The sequence below is a fragment of the Tachyglossus aculeatus genome, chromosome 2, assembly GCF_015852505.1.
Source record: "Tachyglossus aculeatus isolate mTacAcu1 chromosome 2, mTacAcu1.pri, whole genome shotgun sequence".
Classification (NCBI taxonomy): domain Eukaryota; kingdom Metazoa; phylum Chordata; class Mammalia; order Monotremata; family Tachyglossidae; genus Tachyglossus; species Tachyglossus aculeatus.
Genome location: NC_052067.1, coordinates 39,486,666 through 39,504,955, shown reverse-complemented (window position 1 = coordinate 39,504,955; position 18,290 = coordinate 39,486,666). Strand labels below are relative to the sequence as shown.

Sequence of the window (18,290 nt, the reverse complement as noted above, 5' to 3'; positions counted from 1 at the left end):
TAGGGTACGTACAAGATAATCAGGTTGGACACAGTCCCTGTATCACACAGGACTCACTGCCTTAATCCTTATTTTATCGATGATGTAACAGGCACAGAGAAGTAAAGTGACTTGCCCACAGCAGATGAATGGCAGAGCCAGGACTAGAACCCAGGTCCTCTGATTCCCAAGCCCATGCTCTTTCCACTAGGCCATGCTGCTAGAGGCCAGTTTGAAGGTTGGAGATTTTAAAGTGCCCTGCCCAACCCAACATGTTCGGAGCATTTTTCTGCCATCAATCAATCCACTGTTTGATAAAATGTACATAGGGCCTGTGGTACAAAGAGCATTGTACTAAACTCTGTGCTTCTCCCCTACCCTTCTCCCCTGCCCTTCTTCCCACCTCTGCCACTTGTCAGCTGCGTGACTTTGGGCAAGACACAACTTCTCTGGGCCTCAGTTCCCTCATCTGTAAAATGGGGATGAAGACTGTGAGCCCCCCGTGGGACAACCTGATCACCTTGTAACCTCCCCAGCGCTTAGAACAGTGCTTTGCACATCGTAAGCACTTAATAAATGCCATCATCATCATCAACCCTCCTCTCTCCAACCATCCATCCCCAAACCCTTGAGCTATTTTGTGACTGCAAAACATGAAAACTGAGGTAAAATTGGGAAAGTTGCTCTGAAAGGCATCTTGTAGTGGAAGATGGCAAGAGAAAGGAGATGGATGTCTCATTTCTTTCTCCTCCCAGCTATCCCTCAGAGCAAATCAGCATTCAGCTACCATGTGACTGCATCTTGGTTCCCCGTCACCTCTCCCATTCATCTCCCATCCCAGTCAAAAGCCAAGAAGGCCGCCCCACCAAACGGCAGAGTGGAGACCTCAGTGACTCACCAGTTTAACCCTCAGGGTCCCAGGCCCGCTTCAAACCACTGGGGGCTCAGGTACAGGTGGAAGCCACCACTGCCTCCACCTCAGATCCCCGAGTCCTGCAGGCCAAAATATGCTTGGGTCTGTCACCCTCTTTCTTGCTGCCCTGCTCCCTGGTAAGTTGGTTGTTTTCACCCCAAGTTAGCTCCATATGAATTTGCCTCCTCTTCTCTTTTTTCTTCTCCTCCTCCTTTTCCTACTCTTTCTCTTTGCTCCCTCTTCTTCTAGTCTCCCACCTCACCATGGCTGTTTGCTTTGTCCCCGCTTCACAGTGGGCCAGACAGCCCTCACCCTAGAACAGCCCATGCTTACCATTACCAGAAAGACCAGGAGCACTGCAACGTTTCTCTGCAAGTTCTCTGAGACAAAGATCATGTACATCCACTGGTATCGCCAGCAGCCTGGGAAGGCTCCCCGGCGCCTGCTCTACTATAAACTGGCCGACTCACAACCCAAACTGGATACAGGATTCAACTCTAACAAAATCCATGCCTACAAGATTAATGATCAAAGCTGTAGCCTGGAAGTTCAGAAGCTGGACGTTAGTGATGCCGGCACCTATTACTGTGCCAGCTGGGACTCCACGGTAACACAGTTCCCTCCACCTCCAAAACAAAAAACTGCTCTCTGTGGTCACCAGAAACAGGGCCTGCCAGCAGCAGCTCCAACAGTGAACCTCACCCCCTGTTTCAGTTTTGTGGTCAACCTAAGCAGGGCCTCAGATTGGCTTCTGGCACAAACAGTTCCAAACTGCAGCTCTTTCTCTGGATATCAATCCTAGCAGCCCCACCTTAGCCGGAGGTTGGGCACAGAGCAGAATTCCCACCGTTTCCTTCTCAGAAGCTGGTGGCCTCCCAGTCCTGCTCTGCCTTAGCAGACACCCAACCTCATCTCCAAGGGTCAGGGTCTGCAACCTGAGCAGATGCCACCATCACCTCCAAGGATCAGGGGCTGCACTATGTCTCTCATATTCCATGAGCTCTGGGACCACACAGCATCCTCTTTGAGCCCCACTCACCCACCCAGGGATCGCACTGGGGCCTAAGCCTATAAATGGACAACCTGGCTGGGACCACCCATTCAGTCACTTTACAGGTGACCCTAGATCGATGGGTCAAAATGCGAGCCAACCACCTCTCTTATGCCCCCAGACTAGCCTGAAAAACACTTCCATCTCCTTTCCCCATCACTCAATCAATGAATCAATTAATCACTGGTAGTTATTGACCACTTATGTGCAGAACACTGAATTAAATGCTTGGGACACTGTATTTCAAAAGACCGACACAACCCATCCCTTGAGGACCTGCCGAGCTAGCAGGGGACACGGACACTAAAATAAAGTACCGATAAACAAATGGCAGAGTCTGGGATGGGGATTGGGTCATCTCTGTCTTCTATCTACCCCAGTGCTGGGCGCTTGGCCCATAGCAAGCTCTCAACAAATCTCTCAATTATTAATATTATCATTATGTAGACTGGGAGTCCTTCCTGCCCATAGATATAAGAGGAAGGCAGAGAGTTGGGCTGATATTCAAGCACGCACACTTTCCAAGGACCAATCGAGCATTGGAAAGGAGCAAACTGGAGGGTCACAAGTCTCAAAGTCCGGCTGCAATTGGATGAAAAGAGGAAAACCTCAGTTATTAGTTATATTATGTTACTGGTTCTCCATCCTGCAGTAGTTTCACCCCACCCCAACTGCAAACCCCTGTGACTTTGAGATTCATGTTGTTCAGTCTTTTTGTCCTCTCTCAATTCAGTGCTCTGTACACAGTAGGTGTTGAATCCATATTGTTGACTGACTGATACTTTAAGGCAGTACAGATGATATCTTGTCATTTCTCTGAGGACTGCTCAAGAAGACTGCAGTGGCATATGATGGGGTCTCTCTGTTGCCTCTGCCACCCCTCTGCCTCTCTGATGTGCCTCATCTCTTTCTCCTCACAGCACTCCACCATGGTCGACAAGCATTCAGCCACGATGTCATCACACTTTAATCAATCAATCAATCAATCGTATTTATTGAGCGCTTACTATGTGCAGAGCACTGTACTAAGCGCTTGGGAAGTACAAATTGGCAACATATAGAGACAGTCCCTACCCAACAGTGGGCTCACAGTCTAAAAGGGGGAGACAGAGAACAAAACCAAACATACTAACAAAATAAATAGAATAGATATGTACAAGTAAAATAAATAAATAAATAAATAGTAATAAATATGTACAAACATATATACATATATACAGGTGCTGTGGGGAAGGGAAGGAGGTAAAATGGTGGGGATGGAGAGGGGGAGGAGGGGGAGAGGAAGGAAGGGGCTCAGTCTGGGAAGGCCTCTTGGAGGAGGTGAGCTCTCAGCAGGGCCTTGAGGAAGAGAGCTAGCTTGGCGGATGGGCAGAGGGAGGGCATTCCAGGCCCGGGGGATGACGTGGGCCGGGGGTCGATGGCGGGACAGACGAGAACGAGGTACGGTGAGGAGATTAGCGGCGGAGGAGCGGAGGGTGTGGGCTGGGCTGTAGAAGGAGAGAAAGGAGGTGAGGTAGGAGGGGGCGAGGTGATGGACAGCCTTGAAGCCCAGGGTGAGGAGTTTCGGCCTGATGCGCAGATTGATTGGTAGCCACTGGAGATTTTTGAGGAGGGGAGTAATATGCCCAGAGCGTTTCTGGACAAAGATAATCCGGGCAGCAGCATGAAGTATGGATTGAAGTGGAGAGAGACACAAGGATGGGAGATCAGAGAGAAGGCTGATGCAGTAGTCCAGACTTTAGTACACCTTTTACGTCTCCCCTCTGTTCCCCAGCCCAGTAAAAAGACAAGACCCCAGCCAATTAATAGGGTGTAGATCTTGGTGACTCACTGCACCAATCACCACGACCCTGGCCCCACTTCAGACCACTTGGGGCTCAGAGTCAGGTGGGAACTAAGGTCGTCTCCTCCCAGGAATCCTGAGCACTACAGACAGACACATGCTGGTGTCTATTGCCCTCCTTCTCACTGCCCTGCTCCCTGGTAAGTCAGCTGCTTTCACTGCCCTCTAGACTGTAAGATCATTCTGGGCAGGGAATCTGTTTACTCTCTCAAGTGTTTAGTACAGTGCCCTGCACACAGTAAGCACTCAATAAATACGCTTGAATGAATGAAAGTTAGCTCTAATTGGAGTTGCATTTTTCTCCTCTGATGCTCCTTCTCCTCCTCCTCACCATGGTCATTTACTTTCTTTCCCCACCGCAGCCAGACAGACAGCCCTCACCCTGGATCAGCCATTCAGTTCCATCACTTAAAAGTCAGGGAGTTATGCAAAATTTCTCTCTGAGTTTTCTGGCAAAAGTATCACATACATCCACTGGTATCGCCAGCAGCCTGGGAAGGCTCCCCAGTGCCTGCTCTACTATCATTTGGACACGTCTGCGTCTACACCAGAATTGGGATTTACCTCAGACAAAATCTACGCTTATAAGACCAAAGATCAATGTTGAACATTGGTGGTCGAGAAACTCGGTGTGCGTGATGCTGGCAACTATTGCTGTGCCAGCTGGAACTCCAAGGTAACATAGATCCCTCTGTTTCTCCTACAAAAAACACTATCTGTGGTCACGAGGAGCAAGACCTGTCCCCCGTAGCTCCCACAATGAATCTCACTCTCTATTTCAGGCCCCTTGGCAAGCTAAGTGGGGCCTCAGATTGGTTTCTGGAGCAAACAGTTTTGAAATGTTGTGAGAAGTGCAAGGATCAGGAGGAGAGGAAGAGCTGATTCTTTCTCTCTCAGTTTCTGACTGCAACAGGTATGAAATCTTAGTGACTCCTCTGCCTTCTCCCCAGGTTCACTTGTGAGAAGACTAAGTGCAGGAGCCAGAGAAGAGAACTGTTCTCTGCTGCTGGGTTTCTTATACCTGCACTGAGCCACCATGAGCCCCATGTCAGGTTCATTAACATCCAGAGCTGGTGCTCTGTTCCAGGAAGCTATATGGGTTCAAGTCTCTCTTGGTGCCCCCTGCCCACATGCCCAGGGGTCTAGGCACCAATACACTCATCCTGGCTTTGAACGAAGACGACCAGATTCCAGCCTGAAGGATAGAGGTTTGAAAGTGGCCACTTAACATTCTGGTCATTTCCCCACAATCAATCAATCCACAAATTGAGAGAATCTACTGGGTGTCTATGGTTCACAAAGCATTGTACTAAGCACTGGGCTTCTCCCCCATCCTCCTCTCTCCAACCACCCATCCCTGATCCCCTTAGCTTTTTTGTGCCAGCAAAACATGAAAATTGGGGTAAAACTGGGAAGAAAGGATGTTCTGAAGGGTGTCTCATAGTGGAAGGTGGCAAGGAAAAGGAGATGGATGTCTCACCTTTTTCTCCTCCTAGCTCTCCCTCAGAGCCAACTAGCATTCAGCTACCATGTGCCCGCCTCTTGGTTCCCCAATCACCTCTTCCTTCTATCTTCCATCCCAGTCAAAACCAAGAAGCCCCGCCAATCAGCAGAGCAGAGACCTCAGTGATTCACCAGTCCAACCCTCAGGGCCCCAAGCCCACTTCAGACCACTGGGGGCTCAGGGACAGGTGGGACCACCACCGTCTTTTCCTCAGAGACCCGAGAGCTGCAGGCAGAGACATGTTGGGATCTGTTACCCTCTTTCTTTCTTCCTTGCTCCCTGGTAAGTTCAATACTTTCATCCCCATTAGCTCCATCAGGAGCCGCCTCCTCTCCTCTCCTCTTCCTTCTTCTTCTCCTTCTCCTCCACCTCCTCTTTCTTCTCCCCCCTCTCCTTCTAGTCCTCCACCTCACCATAGCCGTTGGCTTTGTCCCCGCTTCACAGTGGCCCAGACAGCCCTCACCCTGGACCAGCCCCTGGTCTCCATCACCAAAAAGATGGGGAGTGCTGCTACATTTCTCTGCAAGTTGTCTGACACAAAGATCAAGTACATCCACTGGTATCGCCAGCAGCTTGGGAAGGCTCCCCAGCACCTGTTCTACTATAACTTGGCCACGTCTCAAGCCACACTGGATGCAGGACTCAGCTCAGAAAAAATTACCACTTTCAAGACCAGAGACCAAGGCTGCAGCTTGGTGGTATGGAAACTGGTTATGAGTGATGCTGGCACCTATTACTGTGCCACCTGGGACTCCGCAGTGAAACAGGATACTCCGTTCCTCATACAAAAAGGAGAAAGGCCTGTCCGCCCCCCGCAGCTCTGGCACTGAATCTCACCCCCAATTTCAGGCTCCTTGGCAAACTGACAGGGGCCCCAGTTTGGTTTTTGGAGGAAGCAGGCCAAAATTGCATGCAGCTCTTTCTCTGGAAAGCAATCTCAGCAGCCCTACTCAGCTTATCCAGAGGTTGGGCACAGAGTACAATTCCCACCATCCCCTTCTCAGGTACCAGTGGCCTCCCAGTCAGCTTCACTCTGCTTGAACAAATGCCACCATAGTCTCCGACCGATGGTCTGTGGAAGGACACTCTGGCTCCCTTGTCCCGTAGACTCTGGGACAACCCACCCACACACTCAGGAACCACTCTGGGGTCTAAACTTGCAAAATGACAAATGACATCCTGGCTGTGACCACGCACTCAGCCACATTTCCATGACAACTACTCCAGGGACCCTAGAACTATGGCAGAATGGTGGCCCAATAGCCCCTCCTTATGCCCCCAGGGTATTCTGAGAACCACTTCTCTTTCCTTCCCCTATCAATTGATTAATCACTGGTAATTACTGAACACTTACTCTGTGTAAAACATTGAACCAAGTGTTTAAAAATGTATAATACCTGCCTTCAAGGAGCTTACAGTCTGGACAAAAAAATTCTACGTAGTGGGAAGCAACAGGGTATAAGAATACATACAAAAGTGTTGTGGCATGGTGAGGTGAGTATCAAAGTACTTAAGGGGAACAAACCCAAGTGCAGTTGACTCAGAAGGGAGGGTGAGGGGGATGAGAGATTAGTTAGGAAAGGCTTCCTGGAGGAGGTGTGATTTTACTGGGACTTTGAAGGAGGGGAGAGCGGTGGTCTGACGGATATGAAGAGGGAGACAATTCCAGGCAAGAGGAAGGACATGAGCAGTAGGTGGATGATGAGGGAGATGAGGTCGAGGCAAAGGATGTAGGTTTTAGGTTGCTGTTAGCGGAATGAAGTGTGTGGACTAGGTTGTAGTGGGAAAAGAGAGGATGAGCAGGAGGAATGGAAGTGATCTACCCCTCCAAGATCCTGGCTACAACCCAAAGAAAATCTTAGCAGCTTCTCTGCCTTCTCCCCAGATTCACTTCTGAGAAGTCTTGGTGGTGGAGCTGTAGCAGAGCCGTGTTCTCTGGTGGTGGGTTTCATATGCCTGTGCTGAGCCTCAATGGGGCACATGTGGGCATCATTAACACCCAAACCTGATGCCCTGTTCCAGGAAGCTTCAAGAGTCCAGATCTCACTTGGTGTCACTTCCCACATGCCCCGGAATCCAGGCACTGTCTTGCTCGTCTCAGCCCCGAAGTAAGAGGACCAGAGTCCAGTCTGAAAGACAGAGGTCCAAAAATGGCCACCTAAATGCTTTTCCTCATTTCTTCACAACAAATCCACCAATTGATAGTAACTACTGAGAGTCTACAGTGTACTAAGTGCTGTGTTTCTCCCTAGCCATCCTCTTCCCTGATTCATTCCCAATACCCTGTGTATCTGTGCCCCCAAAACAAGAAAACCAGGGAAAAATGGAAGAAAAGATGGTCTAAAGATATTCTGGAAATTGAGGGATGGTGGAGGGAAGTGAGACAGATATTTCCTCTCTTCCTCCTCCCAGCTCTCCCCGGTGGCCAATAATTTATCAGCCACCATGTGATCACACCCTGGTACCCCAATCTCCTGTCCCCTTTGTCCCTCCACCACAGTAGAAAAGCAAGAGATCCCACCAATCACTTGAGCGGATGCCTCGGTGACTTACGGCTCCAACCCCAGTGGGTCCTCAGACCCACTTCAGACCACTTGGGGCTCAGAGACAGGTGGGAACTACAACCCTCTCCTCCTTGTCTCCTCCCCTGAGCTCCGAGAGCTGCAGAAGGAGACATGCTGGGGTCTGTCACACTTATTCTTGCCACCCTGCTCCCTGGTAAGTTGGCTGCTTTCACCCCAAGTTGGCTGCTTTCACCCCGAGTTAGCTCTTTATGTAGCTGCTGCCTCCTCCTCCTCCTCCTATGTCTTCACCTTCTTCTTCTTGTTTTCATCCACATTCTCCTCCTCCTCCTTGTCCCTATCCCTCTCCTAATCCTCCTCCTTCTCTTCTCCTCCTCACTCTGCTTTTCATCCACATCCTCCTCCTTTTCCTCCTCCTAATCTTCCTCCTTCTTTTCCACCTCCTCCTCCCTCTCCTTTCCCTCTTCTTTTCCATGACCAATTTCTGCCCTCATTGCAGCTGGACAGATGGTGCTATACCTGGACCAGCCCATGGTCACCATTACCAGAAAGACCAGGAGTGTTGCAACGTTTATTTGTGAGTTTTCTGACAAAAACATCAAGTACATCCACTGGTATCGCCAGCAACAAGGGAGGGCTCCCCAGCGCCTACTCTACTATAACCTGGTCAACTCTCAACCCAACCTGGATACAGGATTCAACTCTAACAAAATCCATGCCTACAAGATTAATGATCGAAGCTGTACCCTGAAAGTGCAAAACCTGGACGTGAATGATGCCGGCACCTATTACTGTGCCAGCTGGGACTCCACGGTGACACAGTTTCTTCCACCTCCAAACAAAAAACTGCTGTCTGTGGTCACCAGGGGCAGGGTCTGTCTGCAACATCTCCAACAGTGAACCTCACCCCCTGTTTCGGTTTTGTGGTCAAACTAAGCAGGGCCTCGGATTGGTTTCTGGCAAAAACAGTTCTAAACCACAGCTCTTTCTCCAGAGATCAATCCTAGCAGCCCCACCTTAGCATAGAGCGCAATTCCCACCATCCCCTTTTCAGAAGCTGGTGGCCTTCCAGTCCTGCTCTGTCTCACCACCCTCATCTCCAAGGGTCAGGGTCTGCACTATGTCTTTCATATTTCATGGGCTCTGGAACCACACGGCATCCTCCCTGAGCCCCCTCCACACACCCAGGGATCGCTCTGGGACCGAAACCTATAAACAGACAAGCTGGCTGGGACAACACACTCTGTCACTTTACATGACACCTGTCCTGGGGAACTTATATTCGTGTTTCAAAATGTGAGCCAACCACCTCTCTTATGCCCCCAGGCTATCCTGAAAACCACCTCTCATTCATTCATTCATTCATTCAATCAATCATATTTACTGAGCATTTATTGTGTGTACAGCACTGTACTAAGCATTTGGAAAATACAGTTCGGCAACAGATAGAGACAATCCCTACCCAACAATGGGCTCACAGTCTAGAACGGGCTCACACGGGCTCTCCTCTCCCCATCACTCAATCAGCCAATCACTGGTAGTTACTGAGCACTTACCATGTGCAGAACAGTGAATTAAATGCTTGGGACAGTATAATTCAAAAGGCCAACCCAATCTCAGCCCTCGAGGTCCTGCCATTCTAGTGGGGGACACAGACACTAAAATAAATTACCAATAATCAAATGGCAGAGTCTGGAATAGGGATTGGGTCATCTCTGTCTTCTATCTGTCCCAGTGCTGAGTGCTCGGCCCATAACAACTTCTTAACAAATACCTCCATTATTAGTATTATCACTATGTAGATGGGGAGTCCTTCCTGCCCATAGATATAAGAGGAGGGCAGGGAGTAGGACTGATACTCAGAAGATACTCAGAAACGCACACTTTCCCAGAACCAATCGAGCACTGGAAAGGAGCAAACTGGAGAGTCACGAGTCTCAAAGTCCAACTGCAATTTGGTGAAAAGAGAAAAACCTCAGTCTTTAGTTATACTATGTTGCTGGTTCTCCATCCAACAGCAGATTCACCCCACCCCAACTGCAAACCCTGTTGATGTCGAGATTCATGTTGTTCAGTCCTTTTGTCCTTTCTTGGTTCAGTGCTCTGAACACAGTAGGTGTTGAGTCTGTATTATTGACTGATACTTAAAGGCAGTACGGATGAGATCATGTCATTTCTCTCAGAATTGCTCAAGAGGACTGCAGTGGCATATGATGGGGTCTCTCTGCTGCCTCTGCCATCCCCCTGCCTCTCTGATGTGCCTCATCTCTTTCTCTTCACAGCTCTCCACCATGGCCAACAAGCATTCAGCCATGATGTGATCGCACTTTAGTACACCTTTCACGTCTCCTCTATGTTCCAGTCCAGTAAAAAAACAAGAACCCCAGCCAATCAACAGGGTGTAGATCTTGGTGACTCACTGCACCAATCACCATGACCTTGGCCCCACTTCAGACCACTTGGGACAGAGACAGATGGGAACTAAGATCGTCTCCTCCCAGGAGTCCCGAGCACTACAGAGACATGCTGGTGTCAATTGTCCTCCTTCTCACTGCCCTGCTCCACGGTAAGTCTCCTGCTTTCACTCCCCTCTAGACTGTAAGATCACCATGGACACGGAATCTGTCTGTTTATTCTTGCATTGTACTCTCCCAAGTGTTTAGTGCAGTACTCTGCACACAGTAAGCACTCAATAAGTACAACTGAATGAATGAATGAAAGTTAGTTCCGACTGGAGTTGCATTTTTCTCCTGCTGCTGCTCCTTCTCCTCACCATGGTCATTTACTTTCTTTCTCTACCATAGCCGGACAGACAGCCCTCACCCTGGATCAGCCATTCAGTTCCATCACTAAAAAGTCAGGGAGTTATGCAAAATTTCTCTGCGTGTTTTCTGACAAAAGCATCACGTACATCCATTGGTATCACCAGCAGCCTGGGAAGGCTCCCCAGTGCCTGCTCTACTATCACCTGGACACGTCTGCATCTACACCAGAATCGGGATTTACCTCGGACAAAATCTATCCTTATAAGACCAAAGATCAAGGCTGCACATCGGTGGTCGAGAAACTCAGTGTGAGCTATGCTGGCGTCTATTGCTGTGCCAGCTGGGACTCCATGGTGACGCAGGTCCCTCTGTTCCTCCTACAAAAAAACACTGTCGTGGTCACCGTGAGCAGGGCCTGTCCCTCACAGCTCCCACAATGACTCTCACTCTCTATTTCAGGCCCCTTGGCAAGCTAAGTGGGGCCTCAGATTGGTTTCTGGAGCAAACAGTTTTAAATTGTTATGAGAGGGGCAAGGATCAGGAGGAGAGGAAGAGCTGATTCATTCTCTCAGTTTCTGACTGCAACAGATATGAAATCTTAGTGACTCTTCTGCCTTCTCCCCAGGTTCACTTGTGAGGAGACTAAGTGGTGGAGCCAGAGAAGAGAGTTGTTCTCTGCTGTTGGGTTTTTTATGCCTGCACTGAGCCACCATGAACCCCATGTTGGGTTCATTAACATCCAGAGCTGGTGCTCTGTTCCAGGAAGCTACATGGGTTCAAGTCTCTCTTGGTGCCCCCTGCCCACATGCCCAAGGATCTAGGCACCAATACACTCATCCTGGCTTTGAATGAAGAAGACTAGATTCCAGCCTGAAGGATAGAGGTTTGAAAGTGGCCACTTAACATTCTGGTCATTTCCCCACAATCAATCAGTCTCCAAATTGAGAGAATCTACTGGGTGTGTATGGTTCACAGAGCATTGTACTAAGCACTGGGCTTCTCCCTCATCTTCCTCTCTCCAACCACCCATCCCCAATCCCCTGAGTTACTTTGTGCCAGCTAAACATGAAAACTGGGGTAAAACTGGGAAGAAAGAATGTCCTGAAGCGTGTCTCATAGTGGAAGGTAGCTCTCCCTCAGTGCCAACCAGTATTCAGCTACCATGAGACCACATCTTGGTTCCCCAGTCACCTCCCCTTTCTATCTTCCAACCCAGTCAAAACCAAGAAGCCCCACCAGTCAGTGGAGTGGAGACATCAGTGACTCAGCAGCCCAATCCTCAGGGCCCCAAGCCCACTTCAGACCACTGGGGGCTCAGGGACTGGTGGGAACCACCACCGTCTCTTCCTCAGAGCCCCAAGCACTGCAGGCAGAGACATGTTGGGATCTGGGGCCTAAACTTGTAAACTGACAAACAGCAATTTGGCTGAGTCCACCTACTCAGTCACATTTCCACAACACTACTCTGAGAACCCTAGAACTATGGTTAAAATGGGAGGCAAATGCCTCTTACTGAGAGTCTGTGCCTGCCTGAAAACCTCTGTCCTCTCAGCCCCTCCTCAATCAATATACCAATCAAAAACTGGGAAATTTTGAGGATTTTCTGTGTGCAGAACACTGAACTAAGTGCTAAGAAGAGTACCACACAGTTGGTGTACGCAATCCTAGAGTTTACAGTCTAGCAGGGGAGACAGGCACTAACATTAATTATACAAAGGGGGAAAGGAGCAGGGTATAAGTGTTTGTACACAAGTGTTGTGGGGTGTGTATCAAAGTACTTAAGGGGAACAGACCCAAGTGCACAGGTGAAACAGAGGGGAGGCCGAGTAGGAGAAAGAGATGAGTGATTAGTCAGAGAAGACTTCCTGGAGAGGGTGTGTCTTTATTAGAGTCCAAAATACGGGGAGAATGGTGGTCTGAAGGGAGTGAAGGGGCAGGTACTTCTGGATAGGAGGGATTGTGTGAGTAAGAAGTGGATGATGAAGGAAATGTGATCAAAGCACAGGGATTAAGAAGGTGTTAGCAGAGCAAAGTGTGTGCTGGATTGTAATGGGAGAGGAGCAAGGATGAAAGGTAGGGCAGAGTGGATCAATCCCCTCTAAGATCCTGGCTGCCAACCCATAGAAAACTCAGTGACTGCTCTCTGCCTTCTCCCTGGCTCTTTCTTCTTTCTTTCTTTCTTCCCAGTTTTACCCCAATTTTCCTTCTCTCTGCCTCCTCCTTCTAGGAGGGTGGGTGGTAGAGTCGGAGCAGAGCACCATTCTCTGATAATGGGTTTCATATGAAGCCTGCACTGAGTCCCCAACATGGGGGTCAATAATACGAAGAACGGGTGCCCTAAGTCAGGAGCGCCAAGGTTTGAGATCTCATTTGGTGCCCCCTGCCCATATGTCCCAGAGTCTGGGCACCTATATGCTCATCCCAGCCTCAAAAGAAGTAGAATCCAGCCTATGGGATGGAGGTTTGCAAGTGGTCAACTGAAGCTGCTCTGGTCTTTTATCCACACTCAATCCATCAATCAGAAGTATCAACAGAACACCTATGGTGCGCAGGACAGTGCACTAAGCACGGTGTTTCTCCCCAGCCTTCCTTGTTCCCATATCCCTACCTTAACTGGGCCCACAAAACAAGAAAACTGGGAGAAAATGACAACCAAAGACAGTGTGAAAGGTGTCTTGAATTGTTGGGGGAAATGAGTGAGATAGATGCATCTTCTCTTTCTCCTCCCAGCCCTTCCCCATGTCCAATAAGCATGTAGTTACTATGTGATAGCACCCTGGTTTACCCCAATCATCTTTCCCCTCAGTCCCCTCATTCCGGTCACAAGGAGCCCAGCCAGTCAACAGAGTGGAGACCTCGGTGACTCACCTCTCCAAACCCAGGGCCTCGGCCTGACTTCAGAACACTTGAGGCTCAGTACAGGTGGGAACCACCATCGTCCCCTCCTTGTCTTCTCCCCAGAGCCCCAAGCTCTACAGACGGAGAAATGCTGGGTTATGTCACCTTTGTCCTCGCTGCCCTGCTCCCTGGTAAGTCAGCTACTTTCATCCTGGGTTAGCTCAGTTTAGAATTGTCTCCTTAATCTCTTACTCCTCCTCCCTGTCCTCACCATAGTGATTTACCATCTGTTCCCATTGCAGCTGGCCAGACAGCGCTCATCATAGACCAGCCAATGGTCTCCCACACCAAACGGGCTGGGTCATCGGCATCATTTCTCTGCAAGCCTTCTGGCCAAAGCATCACCTACATCCACTGGTACCGCCAACAGCCCAGGAAGTCTCCCCAGCGCCTGCTCTACTGTAGCGTGGCCACATCTCAATCCAGGCTGGATGCAGGATTCAGCTCCGATAAATATTCTACTTACCAGAGCACAGATCATAGCTGTACCCTGAAAGTACGGAAACTGAGCACGAGTGATACCGGCACCTATTACTGTGCCAGCTGGGACTCCACGGTGACAGAGTTCCCTCCGTGCCTCATACAAAAAACCACCACCTGTGGTCACCAGGAGACATGGTCACAGGAGACAATCAATCCTTTATTCCAGAGTATCAACAGAACACCTATGGTGCACAAGACACTGCACTAAGCATGGTGCTTCTCCCCAGTCTTCCTTGTCCTCATTTCCCTAGCCTAACTGGGACCATAAAACAAGAAAACTGGGAGAAAATGACAAGCAAAGACAGTATGAAAGGGGTCTTGAGCCGGTGGGGAAAACAAATGAGATAGATGCAGCTTCCCTTTCTCCTCCCATCCCCCCCCCCCCACCCCCCATAGCCAATAAGCATGGAGTTACCATGTGATAACACCCGGGTTACCCCAGTCACCTTTCCCCTCCAACACCTCATTCCTGTGACAAGAAGACAAGCCAATCAACAGAGTGGAGACCTAAGAGACTCACCACTCCAACCCCAGGGTGCCAGAGCCCATTTCAGAAACACTTGGGGCTCAGGGTCAGGTGGAAACCAGTCAGGTGGAAACCACCATCCTCTCTGCCTTGCTTCCTCCCCAAAACCCTGAGTGCTGCAGGAGGAGACATGCTGAGTTCTATCACCCTCCTTCTCACCATCCTGTTCCCTGGTAAGTCTGCTGCTTTCTTCCTGGGTTAGCTCAGCCTAGAATTGTCTCTGCCACCTCATCCTCCTCCTCCCCATCCTCACTATAATGATTTTCTTTCTTCCCCCATTGCAGCTGGTCAGAAAGCACTCACCATGGACCAGCCAATGATCTCCATCACCAAACAGACAGGGAAAATAGCATCATTTTTCTGCAAGTTTTCTGACGAAAGGATCACGTACATCCACTGGTATTGGCAGCAGCATGGAAAGTCTCCTCAGCGCCTGCTCTACTATAATCTGGCCACGTCTCAACCCAGGCTGGATGCAGGTTTCAGCTCAGAAAAATTCAGTGTTTTCCAGAGCAAAGATCAAAGCTGCATCCTGAATATAAGGAAAGTGGAAATGAGTGATGCTGGTACCTATTACTGTGCCAGCTGGGACTCCACAGCGACACAGGTCTCTCTACTCCCCACACAAAAATATCACCACCTGTAGTTCTCAAGAGCAGGGTCTGCCTTCCGTAGCTCCAGAAGTGAATCACACCCATTGTTTCAGCCTCCTCGGCAAACTATGGGAGGCCCCTGAGGGGTAAACAGATATATCCTGCAGTTCTTTCTCTGGTAAACAATTCCAGCAACCCCACCCACCTTAGCCAGAGGTTGGGCACAGAGCACAGTTCCCACCATTCCCTTCTCAGAAAGTGGTGGACTCCCACTCTTTCTCTGCCTTAACAGATGCCACCATCGTCTCCATGCAGGCATAGTACAGTGCTCAGTAAGCACTCAGTAAATATGATTGAATGGATGAATGAATATGACATTGGCAATGAGTTCATTAGCAAAGAACTGTGCTCTAGTCTGGCTCTATCATCCACGCTCCTCGGTGGCAACCAGGACAATAGAGGGAATTGATCTGCTAATCCCCACCTTCCATCTTCACTTTTCTGCCAGTACAGCCCAGCACACTCAACTCACTCTGCTAACAGCATTCTACTCACTGGGCCTTGATCTCATCTCCCTCGTCATCCACTACTTACTCTTGCAAATCCTTTCATCCAGGAAGTGCCTTCCCCTTCCCACCACTCTCCTCAACTTTTAAGCTCTAATAAAATCCCACCTTCTCCAGGAGGTCTTCCCTGACCAATCTCTCACCTCCTTCCCCTACTCTCTCTCCGTTCTGTGTCACCAGTGACCTTGGGTCTGTCCCCTCTAACTACTTTGATAATCACAAACAGCACAGTACTTATGTGCATATTCTTAAAGCCCATTCCTACCCTCTCTAAGTCATTTTAATGTACACTCTGACTCTCACGTCCCTTGGGCTCTGGGACAACCCACCATCCTTCCTGAGCCTCACCCAGCCCCAGACTGATCCCAGGGTAGCTGGATAGAACACAGAACACAGATATTTCCAGATATCTGAGAACTAAGGGCCAAAGCATGGAGCAACTGCCCCTCACTGTGAGCCTGGGAACTCCTGAAACCCTTTACTCTCTCAGACCTTCCTCAATCAATCAATCACTGGTAGTTATTGAGCATTTTCTCTGTGCAAAACACTGAACTAAGGGCCAGGGAGAATGTCATATAGTGGGTGGAAACAAATCCCAACCCTCACAGTTCACAATCCAGCAAAAGAGACAGACATTAAAATGACTTAATTGAGAGGGAAGGAGTGGGGCATAAGAATATGCACATAAGTGTTGTGGTGTTTGTAGGTGGGGTGAGTATCAAAGTAGTTAGGGGGAACAGACCCAAGGTCACTGGTGACACAGAAGGAAGAGAGAGTAGGGGAAAGAGGTGAGATTGGTCAGGGAAGACCTCCTGGAGAAGATGGGATTTTATTAGGGTTTTAAAGCTGGGGAGAGTGTTGTCTGATGGAGGGGAGGGGAAGGCACTTCCTGGATAAAAGGATTTGCAAGAGCAAGTGGTGGATGATGAGGGAGATGAGATCAAGGCCCAGTGAGTAGAATGGTGTTAGCAGAGTGAGTTGAGTATGCTGGGCTGTAGTGGCAGAGGAGTGAGGACTGAAACTGGGGATTAGCAGATCAATCCCCTGTACTGTCCTGGTTGCCACGGAAGAGCATGGGTGATAGAGCCAGAGTAGAGCACTGTTCTCTAATAATGAACTCATTGCCAGTGCCTTATTCATTCATTCATTTAATCATATTTATTGAGTACTTACTGTGTGCAGAGCACTATACTATGCCTGCATAGTATAGTATGTGCCTGCACTGACCCCCCATGAGCACAACATGGGGGTCAATAACAACCAGAGTTGGTGCCCTAGACCAGGAGCTCCAAGGTTCGAGATCTCACTTGATTGCTCCCTGCCCACATGTCTCCAGGGACCGTCCTGGAGCTCATCCATAAGCGCATCCTGGTCTCGAAAGAAGTAGAGTCCTGACTGAGGGATGGAGGTTTGCAAGCAGTCAACCAAAACTGTTCTGGTCTTTTATCCACAATCAATTCATCAATCAAAAGTATCAACAGAATGCCTATGGTGCACAGGACACTGTACTAAGCACGGTGATTCTCCCCAACCTTTCTCCAAACCTCCTCGTTCCTAAGTCCTTACGCTGCCTGTGCCGCCAAAATGAGAAAACTGGAAGAAAATGAGAAGAAAGGATCTTGTGAGAGAAGTCTTGAATTGGTTGGGGAGGGAATATGAGACAGATGCATCTTTCCTTACTCCTCCCAGCCTTCCACCAAAGCCAATGAGCATGGGGTTACCATGTGCTAGCACCCGGGTTACACCAATCACCTTTCCCCTCTATCCCCTCATTCACACCTCAAGAAGCCCAGCCAAACAGCAGAGTAGAGACCTCAGTGACTCACGGATCCAACCCTAGGGTCCCATCAGAACACTGGGGGCCTAGGGTCATGTGGGAACCACCATCATCTCTTCCTTGCCTCCTCCCCCGAGTCCCAAGTGCTGCAGGCAGAGACATGCTGGGTTATATCACCCTACTTCTCGCCATCCAGCTCCCTGGTAAGTTGGCTGCTCTCATCCCAGGTTAGCCCAGTCTACAATTGTCTGCTCCAACTCCTCCGGCTCCTCCCCATGCTCACCATGGTGATTTGCTTTCTGCCCCCATTGCAGCTGGTCAGGCAGCGGTCTCCGTGGAGCAGCCGATGGTCTCCATCACCAAACGGACTGGGAAAATAGCAACATTTCCCTGTGAGTTTCCCGGCCAAAGCAACATGTACATCCACTGGTATCGCCAGCAGCCCGGCAAAGCTCCCCAGCGCCTGCTTTACTTCAACCTGGCCACATCTCAACCCAAGCTGGATGCGGGATTCAGCTCAGACAAATTCTATGCTTACAAGACCAAAGATCAAAGCTGCACTCTGAGTGTAAGGAAACTGGAAATGAGTGATGCGGGCACCTATTACTGTGCCAGCTGGGACTCCACAGTGACACAGGTCCCTCAACCGTCCTTTCAAAAATATCACTGCCTGTAGTTACCGAGGGCAGGCTCCAACAGTGAATCTCACCCATTGTTTCAGGCTCCTTGACAAATTGTGGGGGGCCCTGAGGGGTAAACAGTTCTGTCCTGCAACTCTTCCATCTCAGCAACCCCACCCACCTTAGCCAGAGGTTGGCCACAGAGCACAATTCCCACCATTCCTTTCTCAGACACTGGTTGCTTCCTAGT

General features: G+C 49.6%; 7 gene segments (V, D, J or C); all 7 read left to right on the top strand.

Annotated features, from left to right (window-relative positions):
* Positions 1-986: 986 nt before the first annotated feature.
* LOC119941391 lies at positions 987-4,985 on the top strand. The segment is given in 4 exon segments: positions 987-1,029; positions 1,186-1,499; positions 4,338-4,462; positions 4,874-4,985. Coding segments are annotated over 4 exon segments (594 nt in total).
* Positions 4,986-5,529: 544 nt separating this feature from the next.
* On the top strand, positions 5,530-6,120 carry LOC119941382. The segment is given in 2 exon segments: positions 5,530-5,572; positions 5,735-6,120. Coding segments are annotated over 2 exon segments (429 nt in total).
* A 1,845-nt stretch (positions 6,121-7,965) lies between these two features.
* Positions 7,966-10,133, top strand: LOC119941376. The segment is given in 3 exon segments: positions 7,966-8,008; positions 8,312-8,685; positions 10,095-10,133. Coding segments are annotated over 3 exon segments (456 nt in total).
* A 202-nt stretch (positions 10,134-10,335) lies between these two features.
* LOC119941370 lies at positions 10,336-13,058 on the top strand. The segment is given in 3 exon segments: positions 10,336-10,378; positions 10,617-10,981; positions 12,975-13,058. Coding segments are annotated over 3 exon segments (492 nt in total).
* Positions 13,059-13,563: 505 nt separating this feature from the next.
* LOC119941361 lies at positions 13,564-14,166 on the top strand. The segment is given in 2 exon segments: positions 13,564-13,606; positions 13,718-14,166. Coding segments are annotated over 2 exon segments (492 nt in total).
* Positions 14,167-14,613: 447 nt separating this feature from the next.
* On the top strand, positions 14,614-15,130 carry LOC119941352. The segment is given in 2 exon segments: positions 14,614-14,657; positions 14,769-15,130. Coding segments are annotated over 2 exon segments (405 nt in total).
* A 2,450-nt stretch (positions 15,131-17,580) lies between these two features.
* On the top strand, positions 17,581-18,096 carry LOC119941344. The segment is given in 2 exon segments: positions 17,581-17,623; positions 17,735-18,096. Coding segments are annotated over 2 exon segments (405 nt in total).
* Positions 18,097-18,290: the final 194 nt, after the last annotated feature.